General features: G+C 43.3%; 1 protein-coding gene across 9 annotated transcripts in view; it reads right to left on the bottom strand.

The window, feature by feature from the left end:
• TJP2 (tight junction protein 2) overlaps positions 1 to 16,654 on the bottom strand; it is a 110,960-nt gene that overhangs the window by 25,851 nt on the left and 68,455 nt on the right. For all 9 annotated transcript variants that reach the window (XM_012453685.3, XM_012453666.3, XM_064361682.1 and 6 more), the window contains 8 exons: positions 14,734 to 14,858; positions 12,771 to 12,873; positions 9,533 to 10,142; positions 4,471 to 4,574; positions 3,706 to 3,859; positions 2,016 to 2,124; positions 1,775 to 1,908; positions 656 to 722 (listed from right to left, as the gene is read on the bottom strand). In XM_012453685.3, the coding sequence (XP_012309108.2) occupies positions 656 to 722; positions 1,775 to 1,908; positions 2,016 to 2,124; positions 3,706 to 3,859; positions 4,471 to 4,574; positions 9,533 to 10,142; positions 12,771 to 12,873; positions 14,734 to 14,858 (1,406 nt within the window). The remainder of the gene's footprint in view (positions 1 to 655; positions 723 to 1,774; positions 1,909 to 2,015; positions 2,125 to 3,705; positions 3,860 to 4,470; positions 4,575 to 9,532; positions 10,143 to 12,770; positions 12,874 to 14,733; positions 14,859 to 16,654) is intronic.

The raw sequence follows: 16,654 nt of genomic DNA, 5'->3' as shown, positions 1-16,654 counted from the left end.
CATAGATCTCATATCCTACAATTTTATCTCTCTTGGGACCATGAGATGAGTATCAGTAGGTCCCTGCTAATGGTGAGGACACAGAATTATAGAATCTTTATAAAGGACAGAGTTAGGGCTAAAATTCTTTCAAAAGAAGGCCTGCTTGCACTGCATTCTTGTCAAATAAAGACAATCTGGGAACAGAGAAGCAGGATCCTAATCCATAAACCTGCTGTCCTTAAACCCTGCTGAACCAGGAGTTCTGAATATCAAGTGTAGAGCACAGCGTCACTCTTCCTCCCTCCCCCACACAGACTGATCCTGGGACCATCATATCTGTGCAATCACCACTGGGCACTGTAGTTTAGCAATACTTCACCTATTTGGGAGTGAATTTATCTGGCAAACAAAAATATTCAGAGTAACACTCTGGAAAGGCAGCTAGACAGGCAGATAAACAGACATTAACATCACAAAGTTCACCCACTTCCCCAGTTTGCTGTTCCTACAAATGATTCCTCTTTCTCATCAGCACTAGCAATAGGGGTTGGTTAAAGGTGGCTGATAGTGTGCTAAATCACCATCTAGGCAAAAAACCACTCCTCTTCTGGATTTCAGTTAAGGAGGCAGAGCTGTGAGGAAGAAGGGAAAGCAGAGAGACTGAAATACATACCCATATATTGCTTCATCTTCAGGACTAGGACGAAGAAAAGGTCTCGGGGCTGCTTTTGGTTGAGGAGCTGTGGATTAAGAAACATCTACTGTTATCAATCTGGACTAGCAGAAGTGTGTTTCTAAATATGAAAATCACAAAATCCCCAAAAACTGCAAGTCCATGCCACATAGATGTCATCACAAACAGAAAGAAGTCTCTAAGGTGCAGTTTAATCTGAACCATTAGCAGGTACCAACAGTTTCTCAAAACACAAGAGATAAAAAAATGAACCTCTAAAATGCAAGGTGTACCAGAACATAGAATTTTTAATTACTTAAAAAACATAATAATGATAGTTTCTCCTTAAATATTTACTAATATAAAATTATGATGATAATTGTAGGGTGGGGAAGGGTTGGGTGAAGAGGTCAGGATTGAGAATGGGAGAACAGAATGACCTCAACTTATCAAATACGACAACGTGTGACCACTTCTAACGGCATTTAGACAAGGCTATTATGTTCTATTTTTTCAACGTCAAAAGAGGGAAAGGAAGGTCTCTTCCATATGTAATTTTTTATATCTCTCTTCCCTTTCAGCCACCCTCTGGAATTAAGTACACACTTATTTATATGTGCCTATATACATGTATGTACATATGTGTATACAAACACACATATACATACATATATGTATACTATATATGTATTTACATATATATTTATAATTTCAACTTTTATTTTAGATTCAGGGCACACACATGCAGGTGTGTTACAGAGGTATACTGCATGACGCTGAGGTTTGGGGTACAACTGATCCTGTCACCCAGGTGTGAGCGTGGTACCTAATAGTTTTTTAACCCTTTCCATCGCCCCCTCCAGTTGTCTCCCCCTTCTAGTTGTCCCCAGTTTCTGTTATTGCCATCTTTATGTCCATTATGTTCCCAGTGTTTAGCTCTCACTTCAAAGTGAGAACATGTGCTATGTGGTTTTCCATTCCCGTGTCCATTCGCTGAGGATAACGGCCTCCAGCTGCATCCATGTGGCTGCAAAGGACATGATTTCACTCTTTGTTATGGCTGTGCAAGCACACACTTCTGAACACAACTGGTGAAACCGAGTGGTCTTAAAGGCTGACCTGGGGAGTCCTCTTGGTATGTGGGTTCCTTCTTGGTCTCTGTGACAACTGCAGCTGCAATATCCCCTGTGGACTTAAAGGGAGTGGGTGTCGCACCCATCCTGGACAATCTGCTCGGCGTGTCTTCTCTGGAACTTAAGCATGTGCCACATGTTAATGTCTTATGAGATACCAGTTTCATAAATACATACGTGTGTACATTCACAATGACATGTACAAAGGAAAATACATGTCACCTTACCTTGGCCTTTCCTTCAGCTTCTCACTTGAGGAATGGTAATCATAATCAGAATACTGCTGGCGTCTCTCCTCTGGAGAAAATGATCGGTTTGACTCTATTTCTGAGATATCTAGTTTCAAAAATAAGAAAAGACTTTCAAATAAAATATTTTAAATATTCTCCTACCCAGAGAAATTGCACTATTCTCTGGGTGGGAAACCCGGGAAATGGAAGTAAGGTAGGCAGGAAACGTGCTATTAGTCTAATAGTCTTCCCCCAGTGAAAAATGTGCTCGTTTAAAGGGAAAGGTATTAAAGAATAAAGGGGAAAGCAAATTTAGAATTGTGTATTTCTCTTTTGTCTCATTTTCCATCAAAACTGCTATGGAAGAGTCAAAATTCTATTATGAGATCACAGAAGTATACACTGATTCTTCCCAAGCAGCCCAGTGCTTCTCAAACTTTAAGGTGCACACAAATCACCCAGGGATCTTGTTAGGACGCAGTTATTGTGGGGCGGTGGGGGGAAGACTGAGATTTGGCAGTAGCATCCAGTTCCCCGATGATGCAGATGCAGCTGGGTTCAGGGGTTGCGGGGAGGACCACACACTGAGCAGCAAGGAAATAAATGGCAGACCCCCCAATATGCTGGCGTTATTCCTCATGCTCTTTTTGTTTTCCTGCACTGCACCGTAACAGTGATGAACAACTTCTGATACACTGGACACTGAATTAAGTTTTAAGGTTTTATAAAGAAATTCCTTAAAAAATAAATCAACAAAAGCCTGTTTTACAACTTGGTTAATTGAATATTTTCTAAACTTTTCTGCAGAAAAGCAACAGTAGATGGTTCAGTAGGATATATTGTGATTATTTTTATTGGCAATTTTTACAAGGTTAAAATATTATCCTATGTAAAATTCATATTCAAATAATGAATATAGCTCTTTACAAGGGAAGAGGTGATGCAGAATGCTAACTAATGAATGCCACAATATTAGCCATTTTGGTTCTTTTTTAGCATCTACCTGTTTTAGCTATCCTCTAAATTGTTTTCTCTGTTAGAAATATTAATAGCCACTTTTAAGAATGAGCAATTAAGGCCATGCCCGGAGGCTCACGCCTGTAATCTCAGCACTTTGGGAAGACGAGGCGGGCAGATCACAAGGTCAGGAGTTCGAGACCAGCCTGGCCAACATGGCAAAATCCCATCTCTACTAAAAATACAAAAATTAGCTGGGTATGGTGTCGCACGCCTGTAATCCCAGTTACTCAGGAGGCTGAGACAGAAGAATCACTTGAACCAAGGGAGGCAGAGGTTGCAGTGAGCCAAGATCGTGCCACTGCACTCCAGCCTGGGTGACAGAGCAAGATTCCATCTCAAAAAATAAATAAATAAATAAATAAAGAGCAATTAGCAAATATATAAATTATATGTTTAGTTCTCTGAACTACCCAAACACACATTGTTTTTTGCTGACCAGTTTTGCTTTCAGTGGCCTAATCAATAGTTCTCTGAGAGTTCGCAAGTGCACCAGAATTTTATACTGAAAACCTAATTTCAACAGGCACATTAATAAGCAAATAACAACAAACAGTGACCTTTGAGGGTTAAGGTTTAAAGGGGTGCTCTCCTTGGACATTTAACTTCCAGCTGGATAGCTACAATGGCCTTCCTTACTTCCAGCTGAGCTGACAGCCTCCTCCTTTACCTTCTATTTCTGAGTCACTGTCGTTTAAGGGCGGGATGTTGATGAGGGTCTGCTGGCTATCTCTCAGCACCACTAGCTGTAGTTTTCCTCTTGACTTTTCTATCAATTTTCGAGCATCCGTTAAAGACATGTTCTCAGTTACAGTCCCATTGATCTGTGTGTATGAAGAATGGTAATGTTAAATGCAATAAAACTATTCACAGTAGAAAATTTGTATTTTCCCCTTCTAAAAATGTAAAGGCTTTGCTCAGATATTCAGATATTGGCTTTAAGATGACTTAATAAAAATGAATTGTCCTTTAAACTAAATACAATCCTGCATGCTGGATCCCAAACACAGGTGTGAGTTACTCTGCTAATTTATTTAAGTTCCAAGCTCAAGACGATGGTTTGGTTTACTACTGGAACGTGTTTCCTGACTGGAGAGGTTTACAAGACCTACTCATTATTCAGCATTCACATACAACCAACTTGCCTTCTCGTGTTTCCTTAGTTTAGGGAATAAGGACCTAAACTTTAAATAAAGAAGAAAAAAAAAATATTCATGGAGTTTTTTGTTTTTGTTTTCTAAAGTGACATTCAACTGTTACAACCCTCCATGTCTGTTTTTTCTGAAAAAATAATCTCATTACGCTGTTCTTGCCACCTCTGTCTTATCACTGACTCTCATGGCAGCTAAGGCTCACCGTGTTGGTGCCTGAATGTGGAAATGCAGGCTATGAACGCCAGTATGCGCACTATTGTTCTCTGCCCTCATCTGCCCACCTTGAGAATTATGTCTCCTTCGTGAAGGTTGCCATCTTTAGTTGCCAGACCCGTTCTGGTCATTTCCTTTATGAAGATCTGACTCCCAAGCCGGAGACCATACTCTAGAATACAAGCACATGAACATACACATATGTCGTCAACTTGTTCAGAAGACTTAGTCTGGTTCACAGGGCTATTTTAAAATAAGTAATAAAAAGTTAATTTTGTATCTAGGAAATTCTGTATGATGACTGAACTCTTCAAAAAAGTCAATGCCATAAAAAACAAAAGAGATAGATAGAGGAACTGTTCTACATTCAAAGAGACATAAAAACCAAATGCAAGGTATGAACCATCATAGATCCCTGATCCAATAGGGGTGGGAGGAGGGGAATGAATTACATGATTTTGGAGAAATCTGAAAATAAATTATAATATATGAAAGGGATATTAATGTTAACTTTCTTAAGTGTGATAATGGTATTACAGTGACTGATGTGGGAGAATATTCTTATCCTTGGAAGATACCTCTGAAATATGTATAGGTAATGGTGAGTTGCTGCAACTTACTTAAACAGTACCAAGAAACCCACTGAGAGAGATACAAGGAGGGTGACAGAGTAGGAGGAAGAAAAGAAAAAGGAGTAGAAAAAAAAGTAAGTGTGGCAGAATGTTAACAACTGGTGAAACGAGGTGAAGGTTATATGTCTATTTGCTATAAAATTACCATTTTTCTTTCCTTTTCTTTTTTTTTTTTTGTTGAGACAGAGTCTTGCTCTGTCACTCAGGCTGGAGTGCACAGGCGTGATCTCGGCTTACTGTGACTTCCACCTCCTGGGTTCAAGCGATTCTCCTGCCTCAGTCTCCAGAGTAGCTGGAATTATAGGCACATGCCACCATGCCCAGCTAGTTTTTGTATTTTAGCAGAAATGGGGTTTCACTATGTTGGTCAGGCTGGTCTCAAACTCCTGACCTCAGGTGATCCGCCAGCCTCAGCCTCCCAAAGTGCTGGGATTAGAGGTGTGAGTCACGGTGCCTGGCCAAATTGACACTTTTCAAATTAAATGTTGGGGGAGGAAAAAAAAACAATTCAGCACACCTTAATAGGCATGTTCTGATGGCAATGAGACTGTCTACAGGATTATGCAAATAGCATAATCTAGCATTTTAGATTATATGGAGCTTGGCACTGAAAGGAATCCAGTAGGTAAAGAAAAGGGGTAAAGAAGTCAGGCAAAGCAATTAATAAAGCATTTAACTAAAACCAGCATAGCTTTGAGGGTTTATGGACTCTGAATTGCTATTGAAAGAAAAAACACTGTAATTACTAAGTATGCATATTTTAAAATATTTTCAATGCCATTTAGACTATTCTGGTTTTACTTAAACTTGTAAAAATACATTATTTTAAGAATAAATTTTCAAATTTAAGAAACTACCACAACAGAACAGGGTTTTTGTTGCTGCTGTTGTTTTTGAGACAGAGTCTTGCTCTGTCACCAGGCTGGAGTGCAGTGGCGCAATCTTGGCTCACTGCAACCTCCGCCTCCTGGGTTCAAATGAGTCCCCTGCCTCAGCCTCCTGAGTAGCCACAACTACAGGTGCACACCACCATGTCTGGCTAATTTTTTGTATTTTTTAGTACAGATGGGGTTTCACCATGTCGGCCAGGATGATCTTGATCTCCTGACCTCGTAGAAGAGCAGGGTTTAAAACAGACGCCTTCAAATTTTGTATTATTGTTCAGACTAAAAATCTTATAATTACAAAACAAAGTAACTTCTACAATTTAGGCAAGGTATGAAGTCGATTTTAAAATAAGTTTCAAATGATTTACGGTAAACTTGTCAGCCAGATCTTACCACAACGGTTAGAAGTGCTGTGGTCCATGCCTAGCCCTCTAGGAAGCTGATAGTCAAGAAAGGAATAAGGGAAGGGCAAAGCTACTTTCATGAATGGCGATCCCCTAGTGGTCAAACAGCCTCGCAGCCCAGAACAGAAGGCTGGGTGAGACAAGCTTGGGTGATAACGTCTCTCTGGCATTTTCCTCAAAATGCACTCATTATAATTTTGCAAATAGATCTACTGGTGTGTATAGGGGCATTTCACAAATGAATATAAAAAAATCAGTTGATCAGCTTCTAAGAAAGACAACTGGTGTTGTGAAATGTAATAGCTGGTCATATGAATGGATCATATTTTTTCTTAATCAAATGCAGGTCTCACTTACTATCAGATTTCCTTAAAGATTAATTCTTATACAACCCTAGACAATGATAGCCAAATTATTGTGCAATCTTAACAAAATGCAGAAAAATTTTTTTCTTTCTTTTTTTTTTTTTGAGACACAGTCTCGCTCTGTCACCAGGCTGGAGTGCAGTGGCGCGACCTCGGCTCACTGCAACCTCCGCCTCCCAGGTTAAAGCAATTTTCCTGCCTCAGCCTCCCGAGTAGCTGGGACTACAGGCGCACGCCGCCACGCCTGGCTATTTTTTGTATTTTTAGTAGATACGGGGTTTCACCATGTTGGTCAGGATGGGCTCGATCTCTTAACCTCGTAATCCGCCCGCCTCGGCCTCCCAAAGTGCTGGGATTACAGGAGTGAGCCACCGCGCCTGGCCGAAAAAGTTTTTCTTTTATAAAGTGGAACTGGCCGGGCACAGTGGCTCATGCCTGTAATCCTAGCACTTTGGGAGGCCGAGGTGAGTAGATCACCAGAGATCAAGGTTTAAGACCAACCTGGCCAACATGGCGAAACCCCATCTCCACTAAAAGCACAAAAATTAGCCAGGCCTGGTGGCGGGTGCCTGTAGTCCCAGCTACTTGGGAGGCTGAAACAGGAGAATCACTTGAACCCAGGAGATGGAGGCTGCAGTGAGCCAAGATGGTGCCACTATACTCCAGAAAAAAACCACTGTGAAATCCTTACACTTCCTAAGATTCACATTCTTCAGGGAGATACTGCAATCTCAACATTCCCGTTTATTTTCATGGACTGGACTCCAGGTATCTCACTATTCGCATCTTTCCATTATTCTTCAGTTATTTCAATAGGCACCTAGTAACATAACTCAACTCTTCATGAAAAACCAAAGAAAATAAACTCTCTCATGCAATAGGCTATCAAAATCCAAATCCCAAACCTAAAACATCCTTTGCATCCTCAGGTGCTCTTTTTTTCCTCTTAGAATGAGAACAATTAAGAGAACGAAAGATTAAAAATGTTACACGCTACAAGGAATCTTAAAAGTCAGAAGACAAGTGGCCGGGTGAGGTGGCTCACACCTGTAATACCAGCACTTTGGGAGGCTGGGGCGGGCGGATCACCTGAGGTTGGGAGTTCGAGACCAGCCTGACAAATATGGAGAAACCCTGTCTGTACTAAAAATACAAAATTAGCTGCATGCCTGTAATCCAGCTACTCGGGAGGCTGAGGCAGGAGAATCGCTTGAACCTGGGAGGTGGAGGTTGCGGTAAGCTGAGATAGTGCCATTGCATTCCAGCCTGAGCAACGAGAGCAGAACTCCATCTCAAAAAAAAAAAAAAAATGTCAGAAGACAAGAAATGATGGTAGGACTATTTCAACACTAGGCTCAAAAGCCCTGTTCACTCACCTACTTGTTTCCAATCACCTATTTCCAGAGGACGGAGTTCGAGTTCCAGCTCCACCCTTATTTACTGGCTTCCAGACATGGGCAAGTTACTTCCCCAGTCTGAGTTTTAGACTCCTCACCTATAAATGTCCCCTATAAATTCCTCTGTATAGCTTGGCACAGTGGCTCACATCTGTAAGCACTTTGTAATCCCAACAAAGGCATGTGGATCCTAGACTGGGCAACATGGTAAAACCCCGTCTCTACCAAAAAAAAAAAACAAAAAATTACTTAAAGTATAATAATAATAATAATAATAATAATAATAATAAATTAGCGAGGCATGGTGTTGGTGCATGCCTGTAATCCCAGCTAGCTACTGCAGGTGGTGGAAGCTGAGGTGGGAGGACTGCTTGAGCTCAGGAGATGCAGTGAGCCGAGATCATGCCACTGCACTCCAGCCTGGGTGACAGAGTGAGACCCCATATCAAAAATAAATAAATAACATCCCTGTGTATCATGGTATTCCTCACTTGTAAAACAGGAATGAAACCTCCTAACACAAAGGGTTCTTGTGAGGACTACATAAGAGAATATTCAATATAGCCCCTGGCATAGAGCAGAAACTCAATCATGATTAGGCAGAGTACTGTCCTCCACTGTGGTTTTCCACTTGAGATGCAGCAAGGCCACTAGGAGAGCTTATTAACACAGAAACTCTGGGGTCCCATCCCACGGTTTTTTTTTTTTTAAGACAGAGTCTCTCTCTGTCACCCAGGCTGGAGTGCAGTGGCACAATCTCTGCTCACTGCAACCCCCGCCTCCTGAGAAGCAGGGATTATAGGTGCCCACCACCATGCCCAGCAATTTTTGTATTTTTAGTAGAGATGGGGTTTCATCATGTTGGCCAGGCTGGTCTTGAACTCCTGACCTCAAGTGATCTGCTCACCTGAGCCTCCCATAGTGGATACCTCTAATCCCAGCTACAAGGGGAAGCTGAATCAGGAAAATTGCTTAAACCCGGGAGGCGGAGGTTGCAGTGAGCCGAAATTACGCCACTGCACTTCAGCCTGGACAACAGAGTGAGACATGAGACTCTGTCTCAAAACAAAACAAGAGTTAGCTATTGCTGGCCAGGCACGGTGGTTCACGCCTATAATCCCAGCACTGTGAGAGACCAAGATGGATGGATCACTTGAACTCAGGGGTTCGAGACTAGCCTAGCCAACATGTTGAAACTCGTCTCTACTAAAAATACAAAATTAGCTGGGCATGGTGGTGGGCACCTGTAATCCCAGCTACTCAGGAGGCTAGGACACGAGAATCACTTGGACCTGGGAGACGGAGGTTGCAGTGAGCCGAGATCACGCCACTGCACTCCAACCTGGGCGACAGAGTAAGACTCTATTAAAAAAAAAGAAAAGAAAGAAAGAAAAGTTAGCTATTCCTATTACAACGGTGCTTCTTCCTGCATCAAACATGCCTACCTTCGTTCGCTCTGCTTTTCGTCAGAAGGACCCCGATGGGCCCCGGCCGTCCCCTCGGCTCGGTGCTGGGGCTGCGTGAGGGTGGGAGCTCGCGGCTGCGGCTCCGGGGCCCCCGGGAGCGGCCATCGTGGGGGGCCCCGCGCCTGTACTCTGGGCTGTAAGCCCGGTCGTAGTCCGGATCGTAGGCCTGGTGATAGGACCGCTCGTAGTCCTGGTCAATGCTCCGGCCGCGGCTGCGGTCACGGTCGCGGTCCCGGGATGCTCCAAAGTCGTGGTCCAGGCCCCGCTCCAGGCTCCGGCCTCGGCTGCGGTCTCGGGCGCGACCATGGTCGTGGTCCAGGCCCCGCTCCAGGCTGCGGCCGCGGCTCCGGTCTCGGCTGAGGTCCCGCTCCCGGCTCCGGGCCCGCTCGTGGGGACGTCCCCCTTCCGGGCTGTCCTCCCAGCTGCGGCTGCGCTCCCCATGGCTGCTCAGCCGGCTTCTCTCGCTATACCCACTGCGGAAGCTTCTTCCGTCAAACTCGTCCATCACCTCAAAAGCCCGATCATCCTGATCCAGGGGAGGGCTGGCCTGCAGCGGGGCCACCTGGACCTTCCGGGGCCTCTTGACCACCTGTTATCAAAACAAACTCAGTGTGGACGCAGGACAATCACAACTGAACGTGGAGAAGGCAGTGGTTAAGAGCCCTGGTTCTGCTTTCAATTAAATTGTATCCCTGTGGACTCACTAAGGTGCAGGTTCCTCATCTGGAAACGGAGAATAAAAATCTCACAGGTTGGAATAAGACAACGATGGTGAAGCTCTGAGTACAGTGCCTTGAATTAAGGTAATAATAAAATAGTACCTCCAAAATCTGCTTCTACGCAAGTTTGAAAAGCCTCAGAGGCCCAACCAAACCACTAAGTTATAAAACTCAAACAAAAATCCAGAAAGTGTGACATTCTATATATAGCTGCTTAGGGGGAAAGGGGGGATGAAGAGAAGTTGATTGATGGGTACAATACATGGTCTGATAGAAGAACTAAGACCTAATGTTAGCTCTGTAGGCTGACTACAGCTTACAGCAATCTGCTGTACATTCCAAAACAACTAGAAGAGAATAATCTGAATGTTTGTACCATAAAGAAAAGACAAATATTTAAGGTGATGAACATTCCAAATACACTGATTTGAATTTCACAAATCATATGAATGTATTAATCACATCCACCCTGTAACTATGCATTAGGCATAAATTTTAAAAACTGTAAGGAAGAGAAGTCAATGCCATTTTTATTTATTTAATTTTTTATTTTTTATTGAGACAGAGTCTCATTCTGCTGCCCAAGTTGGAGTGCACCAGCTCAGTCCAACCTCAGCCTCCGAGGTTCAAGCAATTCTCGTGCCTCAGCCTCCCGAGTGGCTGGGACTACAGGCGCACACCACCATGCCCGGCTAATTTTTCTATTTTTAGTAGAGACGAGGTTTCACCATGTTGGCCAGGATGGTCTTGAACTCATGACCTCAGGTGATCTGCCCACCTCCATCTCCCAAAGTGCTGGCATGAACCACTGAGCCTGGCCCAATGCCATTTCCAAAGTGGGGAGTGGGGAAGAGAGGCAGGGGGAAAGAGGGATTCTTCTAGATTAAAAGAACTAAAGAGATAATGATTATATGCAATGAGTGAACTTTGGATCCTGGATAGGGAAGAAAACAACATCTATCAAAGACATTTTGACGGCCAGATGTGGTGGCTCACACCTGTAATCCCAGCACTCTGAGAACCCAGGAGATCAAGACCAGCCTGGGAAACACGACAAAATCCCATCTGTAAAAACAAAAAAGACACGTTGAGCTATGGACTGCGTATTAGATGACACTGTAAAGTTACTACTTTCCTTAGATCCGATAGTAGTATTATATAGATGAATGTCCTCATTCTTAGGAAATGCATGTGAAGTAAGTAGAAATGAACTGTCATGCCTGTAGGTTGGCCAAAAAGACATGGGTGTTGGCTGGGTGTGGTGGCTCATGCCTGTAATTCCAGCACTTTGGGAGGCCAAGGCAGGAGGATCACCTGAGGTCAGGATTTTGAGACCAGCCTAACTAACATGGAGAAACTCTGTCTCTACTAAAAATACAAAAAAATTAGCTGGGCATGGTGGCACATGTCTGTAATCCCAGCTACTTGGGAGACTGCGGCAGGAGAATCACTTGAACCTGGGAGGTGGAGGCTGTGGTGAGTCGAGGTCTCGCCATTGCACTCCAGCCTGGGCAACAAGAGTGAAACTCTGTTTCAAAGAAAAGGCATTGGTGTTTATATACATACAGAGACCAAGTAAAGATGGCAGAATAGTAATGTTTTAGAAGAGAAATGTTTATTACACTGATCTTTCCACTTCCCTTTTTGTTTGACAATCTTCATAATATAAAGTTGAAAAACACTGAATACCATACATTTGGGTATATCCCTACTAGTATTGCCCCTAAGCAACTTTATTACCATTCTCATTTTGCATGTCTACCTGCCCCACGGAGTGAACACACCTTACAGCACAGATTGGCCCCAGGGCCAAGTGGCATCCAGCTCACAGTTCTCAGCCGGTGAATGAATGAGTGCATGAACAGATGAATGAAGACTACAGACTGTCTTCTAATGAAACTCTTAGTCTCTGAGGATATAACACACCTTCTTGTTGCCCAAGCTGGAGTGCAAGGGCGCGGTATCGGCTCACTGCAACCTCCGCCTTGTGGGTTTAAGCCATTCTCCTGCCTCAGCCTCCCGAGCAGCTGGGATTACAGACATGCGCCACCGTGCCCGGCTAATTTTTGTATTTTTAGTAGAGACGGGGTTTCTCCATGTCAGTCAGGCTGGTTTCAAGCTCCTGACCTCACGTGATCCGCCCGCATCAGCCTCCCAAAGTGCTGGGATTACAGGCGTGAGCCACCGTGCCTGGCCAATTAATACTGTTTCACCAGTATTCTCAATCTAGCTAATCCTCTTAGGGAACAATTGCCTAACTTTGTTCCGAAGGAAAACTCACTCAGATCAGAGAATCACTGGCCTCAGGAGAAGACACAAGGAAAGGCAGGAAGGATAACTGACACACATCTTCACACCCTCCAAAAGTACTGAGGATCCAAGAACAGCAGTCCTTAGGTTACGTAATTCTGTCAAATGCTTAAAAGCAAGGGGTAATTTTCTTCTGGGCAAAAAAACAAAGGCTATTGAGGCGAGCTGAAAGCAAACCCAGTACTTACAATAGCAGCGACCTTCCCACTTTTTCTGAGCTGCTGAACTGCAAACGAATGAAGCACATCCTCCATGGGGGTGCCATTGACCATGACCACTCTGTCATTTTCTCTGTAAATAAGAAATAAAAATGGGTCATGAAAAACTCCCATCTATTCATTGTAAATCATTTATCTAGGAACAAACAGAAGCAGCAAATCGACCTGAAAGGCTTTCTAAAGGGCTCAGTGTTTGGTGGCGCCCAAGGCCCAGTCAACTCGGACTGAGATCATCCAAGAAAAGGAACTGGGAGCCACACAGCTCAATTTTGAGTGTCTAAATGGAAATCATCCGGGAAGAGACAGGCCTGATTTCCCTGAACCACAGGGTCACACCGGGAGGTACTTGACGATGGTGAGATCTGAACACCAAAAAAAAAGAAAAAAAAAAGTCCCCTATTGCCTGGGGTGAACCGTGGGCTTCAGAAAAATCTAAAAACACTCCCTCAAAGTAGGTGTATATCCATTTGTGCTTTTGTGCAGGAAAAGGGCCAAGAGCTTGTCTCAGATTCTTAAAGTAATTTTGAGATCATAGAATCCTATTGCTCCAGTTCATCCCAAACATCACTTTAAAATTTTGCATTTCTCCATATGAAAGACTACTAACTTTGATAAGACTATAGAGGTTTTCTTAATTATAATTTTATTTTTTAAGAGGCATGCTTCCCCTCTCTCCCCCAGGATGGCGTGCAGTAACATGACTGATCATAGCTCACTGCAACCTCAACTTCCTGAGCTCAAAGGATTCCTCGCCTCAGCTACCAGAGTAGCTGGGACCCGAGTAGGTGCATGCAATCACAACAGGGTCTCACTATGTTGCCCAGGCTGGTCTTGAACACGTGGCCTCAAGCATTCCTGCTACCTCAGCCTCCCAAAGTACAGGATTATAGGCGTAAGCCACTGTGCTTAGCTCGCAGAAGCTTTAAACACCAATAGAACCTAAACTTTCGAGCTATTTAGCCAATGCAGCCATACACTTAGCTTTAGATTTTGTCCTAAGAAATTATCCTGTGGGAATCAGGCATGCATCATTTAAAATGGCACTACCAGCCAGGTGTGGTGGCTCATGCCTGTAATCCCAGCACTTTGGGAGGCTGAGGTGGGCAGATCACTTGAGGTCAGGAGTTAGAAACCAGCCTGGTCTTTTGGATTTTTAGTAGAGAAACCCTGTCTCTACTAAAAATACAAAAACTAGCTGGGTGTGGTGGCAGGCACCTGTAATCCCAGCCACTTGGGTGGCTGAGGCAGGAGAGAATCACTTGAACTCAGAAGGTGATGGTTGTAGTGAGCTGAGATCGCATCACTGCACTCCAGACTGGGTGACAGAGAGACTTTGTCTCAAAAAAAAAAAAAAATTAATTAAAAAAAATAAAATTAAATGGCATTACCTCTTCAGGCCAGAAAGCTGGCAGTTGGAAAACTTGTGGTTTTCCTATAGCAAATTTTCTCAAATTCCATATCCTTCTTACAAATAAGATAATCGATAAACCAAAGTCTCCTCATTAAATTCTTAAAGAATATAAATTAAGGCTAGTCCGATGGTAGTGGGTTATCAGAACTTATTAACATTAGTGTCACTAAAGTTGGTATACAACCCCCCACTACTAAATTTGACTGGCTTTAAAAAAAAACAGAATATAAATTCAAACAAATATAAATAGTGTTGGGTAAACCTTAGGGGTGAGAAGCACGCCAATTTAAAACTCCATGTTCAGAAATGATTCCTAAACCTAGGAGACAACTGCCCTCCTTGCTCCTAAGCTGGACATTGTTCAAACATGGTATGTGATGGCTTCCATTCCAGCTTGAAGACTTCTCAAACATTATATAAAAGTGTGTTGCTTTCTCTTTTTTTTTTATAAAGTGGATACCAACCAAACACCCCGTCTAGGGCCAACCGGTGGGGCTGGCAGGGGCAAGGGCGGACACTCACTGGAGCAGCCCATCGGCAGGCCCACCCGGGAGGACATCAGAAATGACAATTGACGTTTCTCCATTTTCAAAGTGGGGGTTGTCTCTGCCTCCAGACACTGCAATTCCAAATCCTCTTTTGGAATCCTGTACATCAGAGAGGAGAAATATTAAAAATCCTTCAATAAGTGGCTTTCAGGATTTATTACAAGCACTCAATAAAATAAAGGTCAAATCAATAAGCAGAGACTGTTCAGGAACAGATGGGCTTACAGAAACAAATGAGAAACAAAATAAAGCAGAGTCATAGTCAGCTGACAGGTTTATAAAGGGAAACTCCTTATCTGAAAGAAGCAGCCTGTGGAGGCTGGAAAGGATAGATAGTGCAAACTGGAGTTATCACTAGGAGCTGGCAGGGATAGGAAACAATGTCTTCGGTCCAAATAGGGATGTACTGTTTGAAGTGTCAACTGTACTTCTTTGCATCACGCTGGCCTGAGCTGAAGCAACTTCAGTAAAAATGAAATCTGTGCTAAAACTGTATGTTTTTTAACTTTCAGATTTTCTTATTGCATTTTTTTTAACAGACAGAGTTTGGATCTGTTGCTAGCCTGGAGTGCAGTGGTGTGATCACTGCTCACTGCAGCCTCAAATTTCTAGGCTCAAATGAGCCTCTTGCCTCAACCTTCCAAAGCCCTGGGATTACAACAGGGAGCCACCGTGCCTGGCCTGTACTATAATTATTTTTAATTCTTCTGTAGGTTATGATGGTTTGACATCTTAAAAAAAAACTTTCTGCCTAGGCACATGGCTCATGCCTATAATCCCAGCATTTTGGGAGGCCAAGGTGGGCAAATTATTTGAGTCCAAGAGTTCAAGACCAGTCTGGGCAACATGGCAACACCCTGTCTTTACTAGAAATACAAAAAATTAGCTGGTCATGTGCCCACTAAAAAATTAGTGGTGTGTCCCAGCACACCTCGTGGGAAGAAAAGAAAGTCCTTGCCAGCATCTAACAAAAAAAAAAAAGAAGAAGAAAAAAAAATTAGTGGTGTTCACCTGTAGTCCCGGATATCGGAGAGGCTGAGGTGGGAGAATCACCTGAGCCTGTGAGGTCCAGGCTGCAACAAGCCAAGACAGCTTCTGCACTCCAAACTGGGCAACTGGAGTTGTCTCTAAAAAACGAAAATACCCACAACTTTCTAGCTGGAAAGAGACTACTCTTCCCAGTGCGAGCCAATCCTTTTTAATTTAATTTTAATTTATTTTTATTTTGGATTTGGGGGTACAGGTGCAGGTATACTGTCTGATGCTGACGTTTGGGTTTCTAATGATTCTGTCAACCAAGTACTGAACACAGTACCCAAGAAGTAGTTTGTCAACCTTTGCTCCTTTCCCTCCCTCCCTACTTTTGGAATTTCCAGTGTTTACTGTTCCTATCTTTGTGTCCCTGTGTACCCAATGTTTAGCTCCCACTTCTAAGTGAGAACATGCGGTATTTAGTTTTCTGCTTCTGCATTAATTTGCTTAGGATAACTGCCTCCAGGTGCATCTGTGTTGCTGCAAACGACATGATTTCATTCTTTCTTACAGCCGTGTAAAATTGTGTTTTTAAAGTACACCTTTAAAGTAGATGAGTTTAGTTTCATTTCAATATACAATGAAAAAAAAGTAAATGGATTTTTTTTTATTTTTTGAGACAGAGTCTCGCTCTGTTACCAGGCTGGAGTGCAGTGGCGCGATCTCGACTCACTGCAACCTCCGCCCCCTGGGTCCAATTCTCCTGCTTCAGCCTCCTGAGTAGCTGGGACTACAGACGTGTGCCACCACGTTCAGCTAATTTTTGTATTTTTAGTAGAGACGGGGTTTTACCATGTTGGCCAGGATGGTCTCGATCTCCTGACCTTGTGATCCACCCACCTCAGCCTCCCAAAGTGTGGGGA

The sequence above is a fragment of the Aotus nancymaae genome, unplaced genomic scaffold (assembly GCF_030222135.1).
Source record: "Aotus nancymaae isolate 86718 unplaced genomic scaffold, 86718_ANA_hifiasm-v0.15.2.pri h1tg000041l, whole genome shotgun sequence".
Classification (NCBI taxonomy): domain Eukaryota; kingdom Metazoa; phylum Chordata; class Mammalia; order Primates; family Aotidae; genus Aotus; species Aotus nancymaae.
Note: the sequence above shows the minus strand (reverse complement) of the source record. Positions and strands in the feature narration are given on the sequence as shown.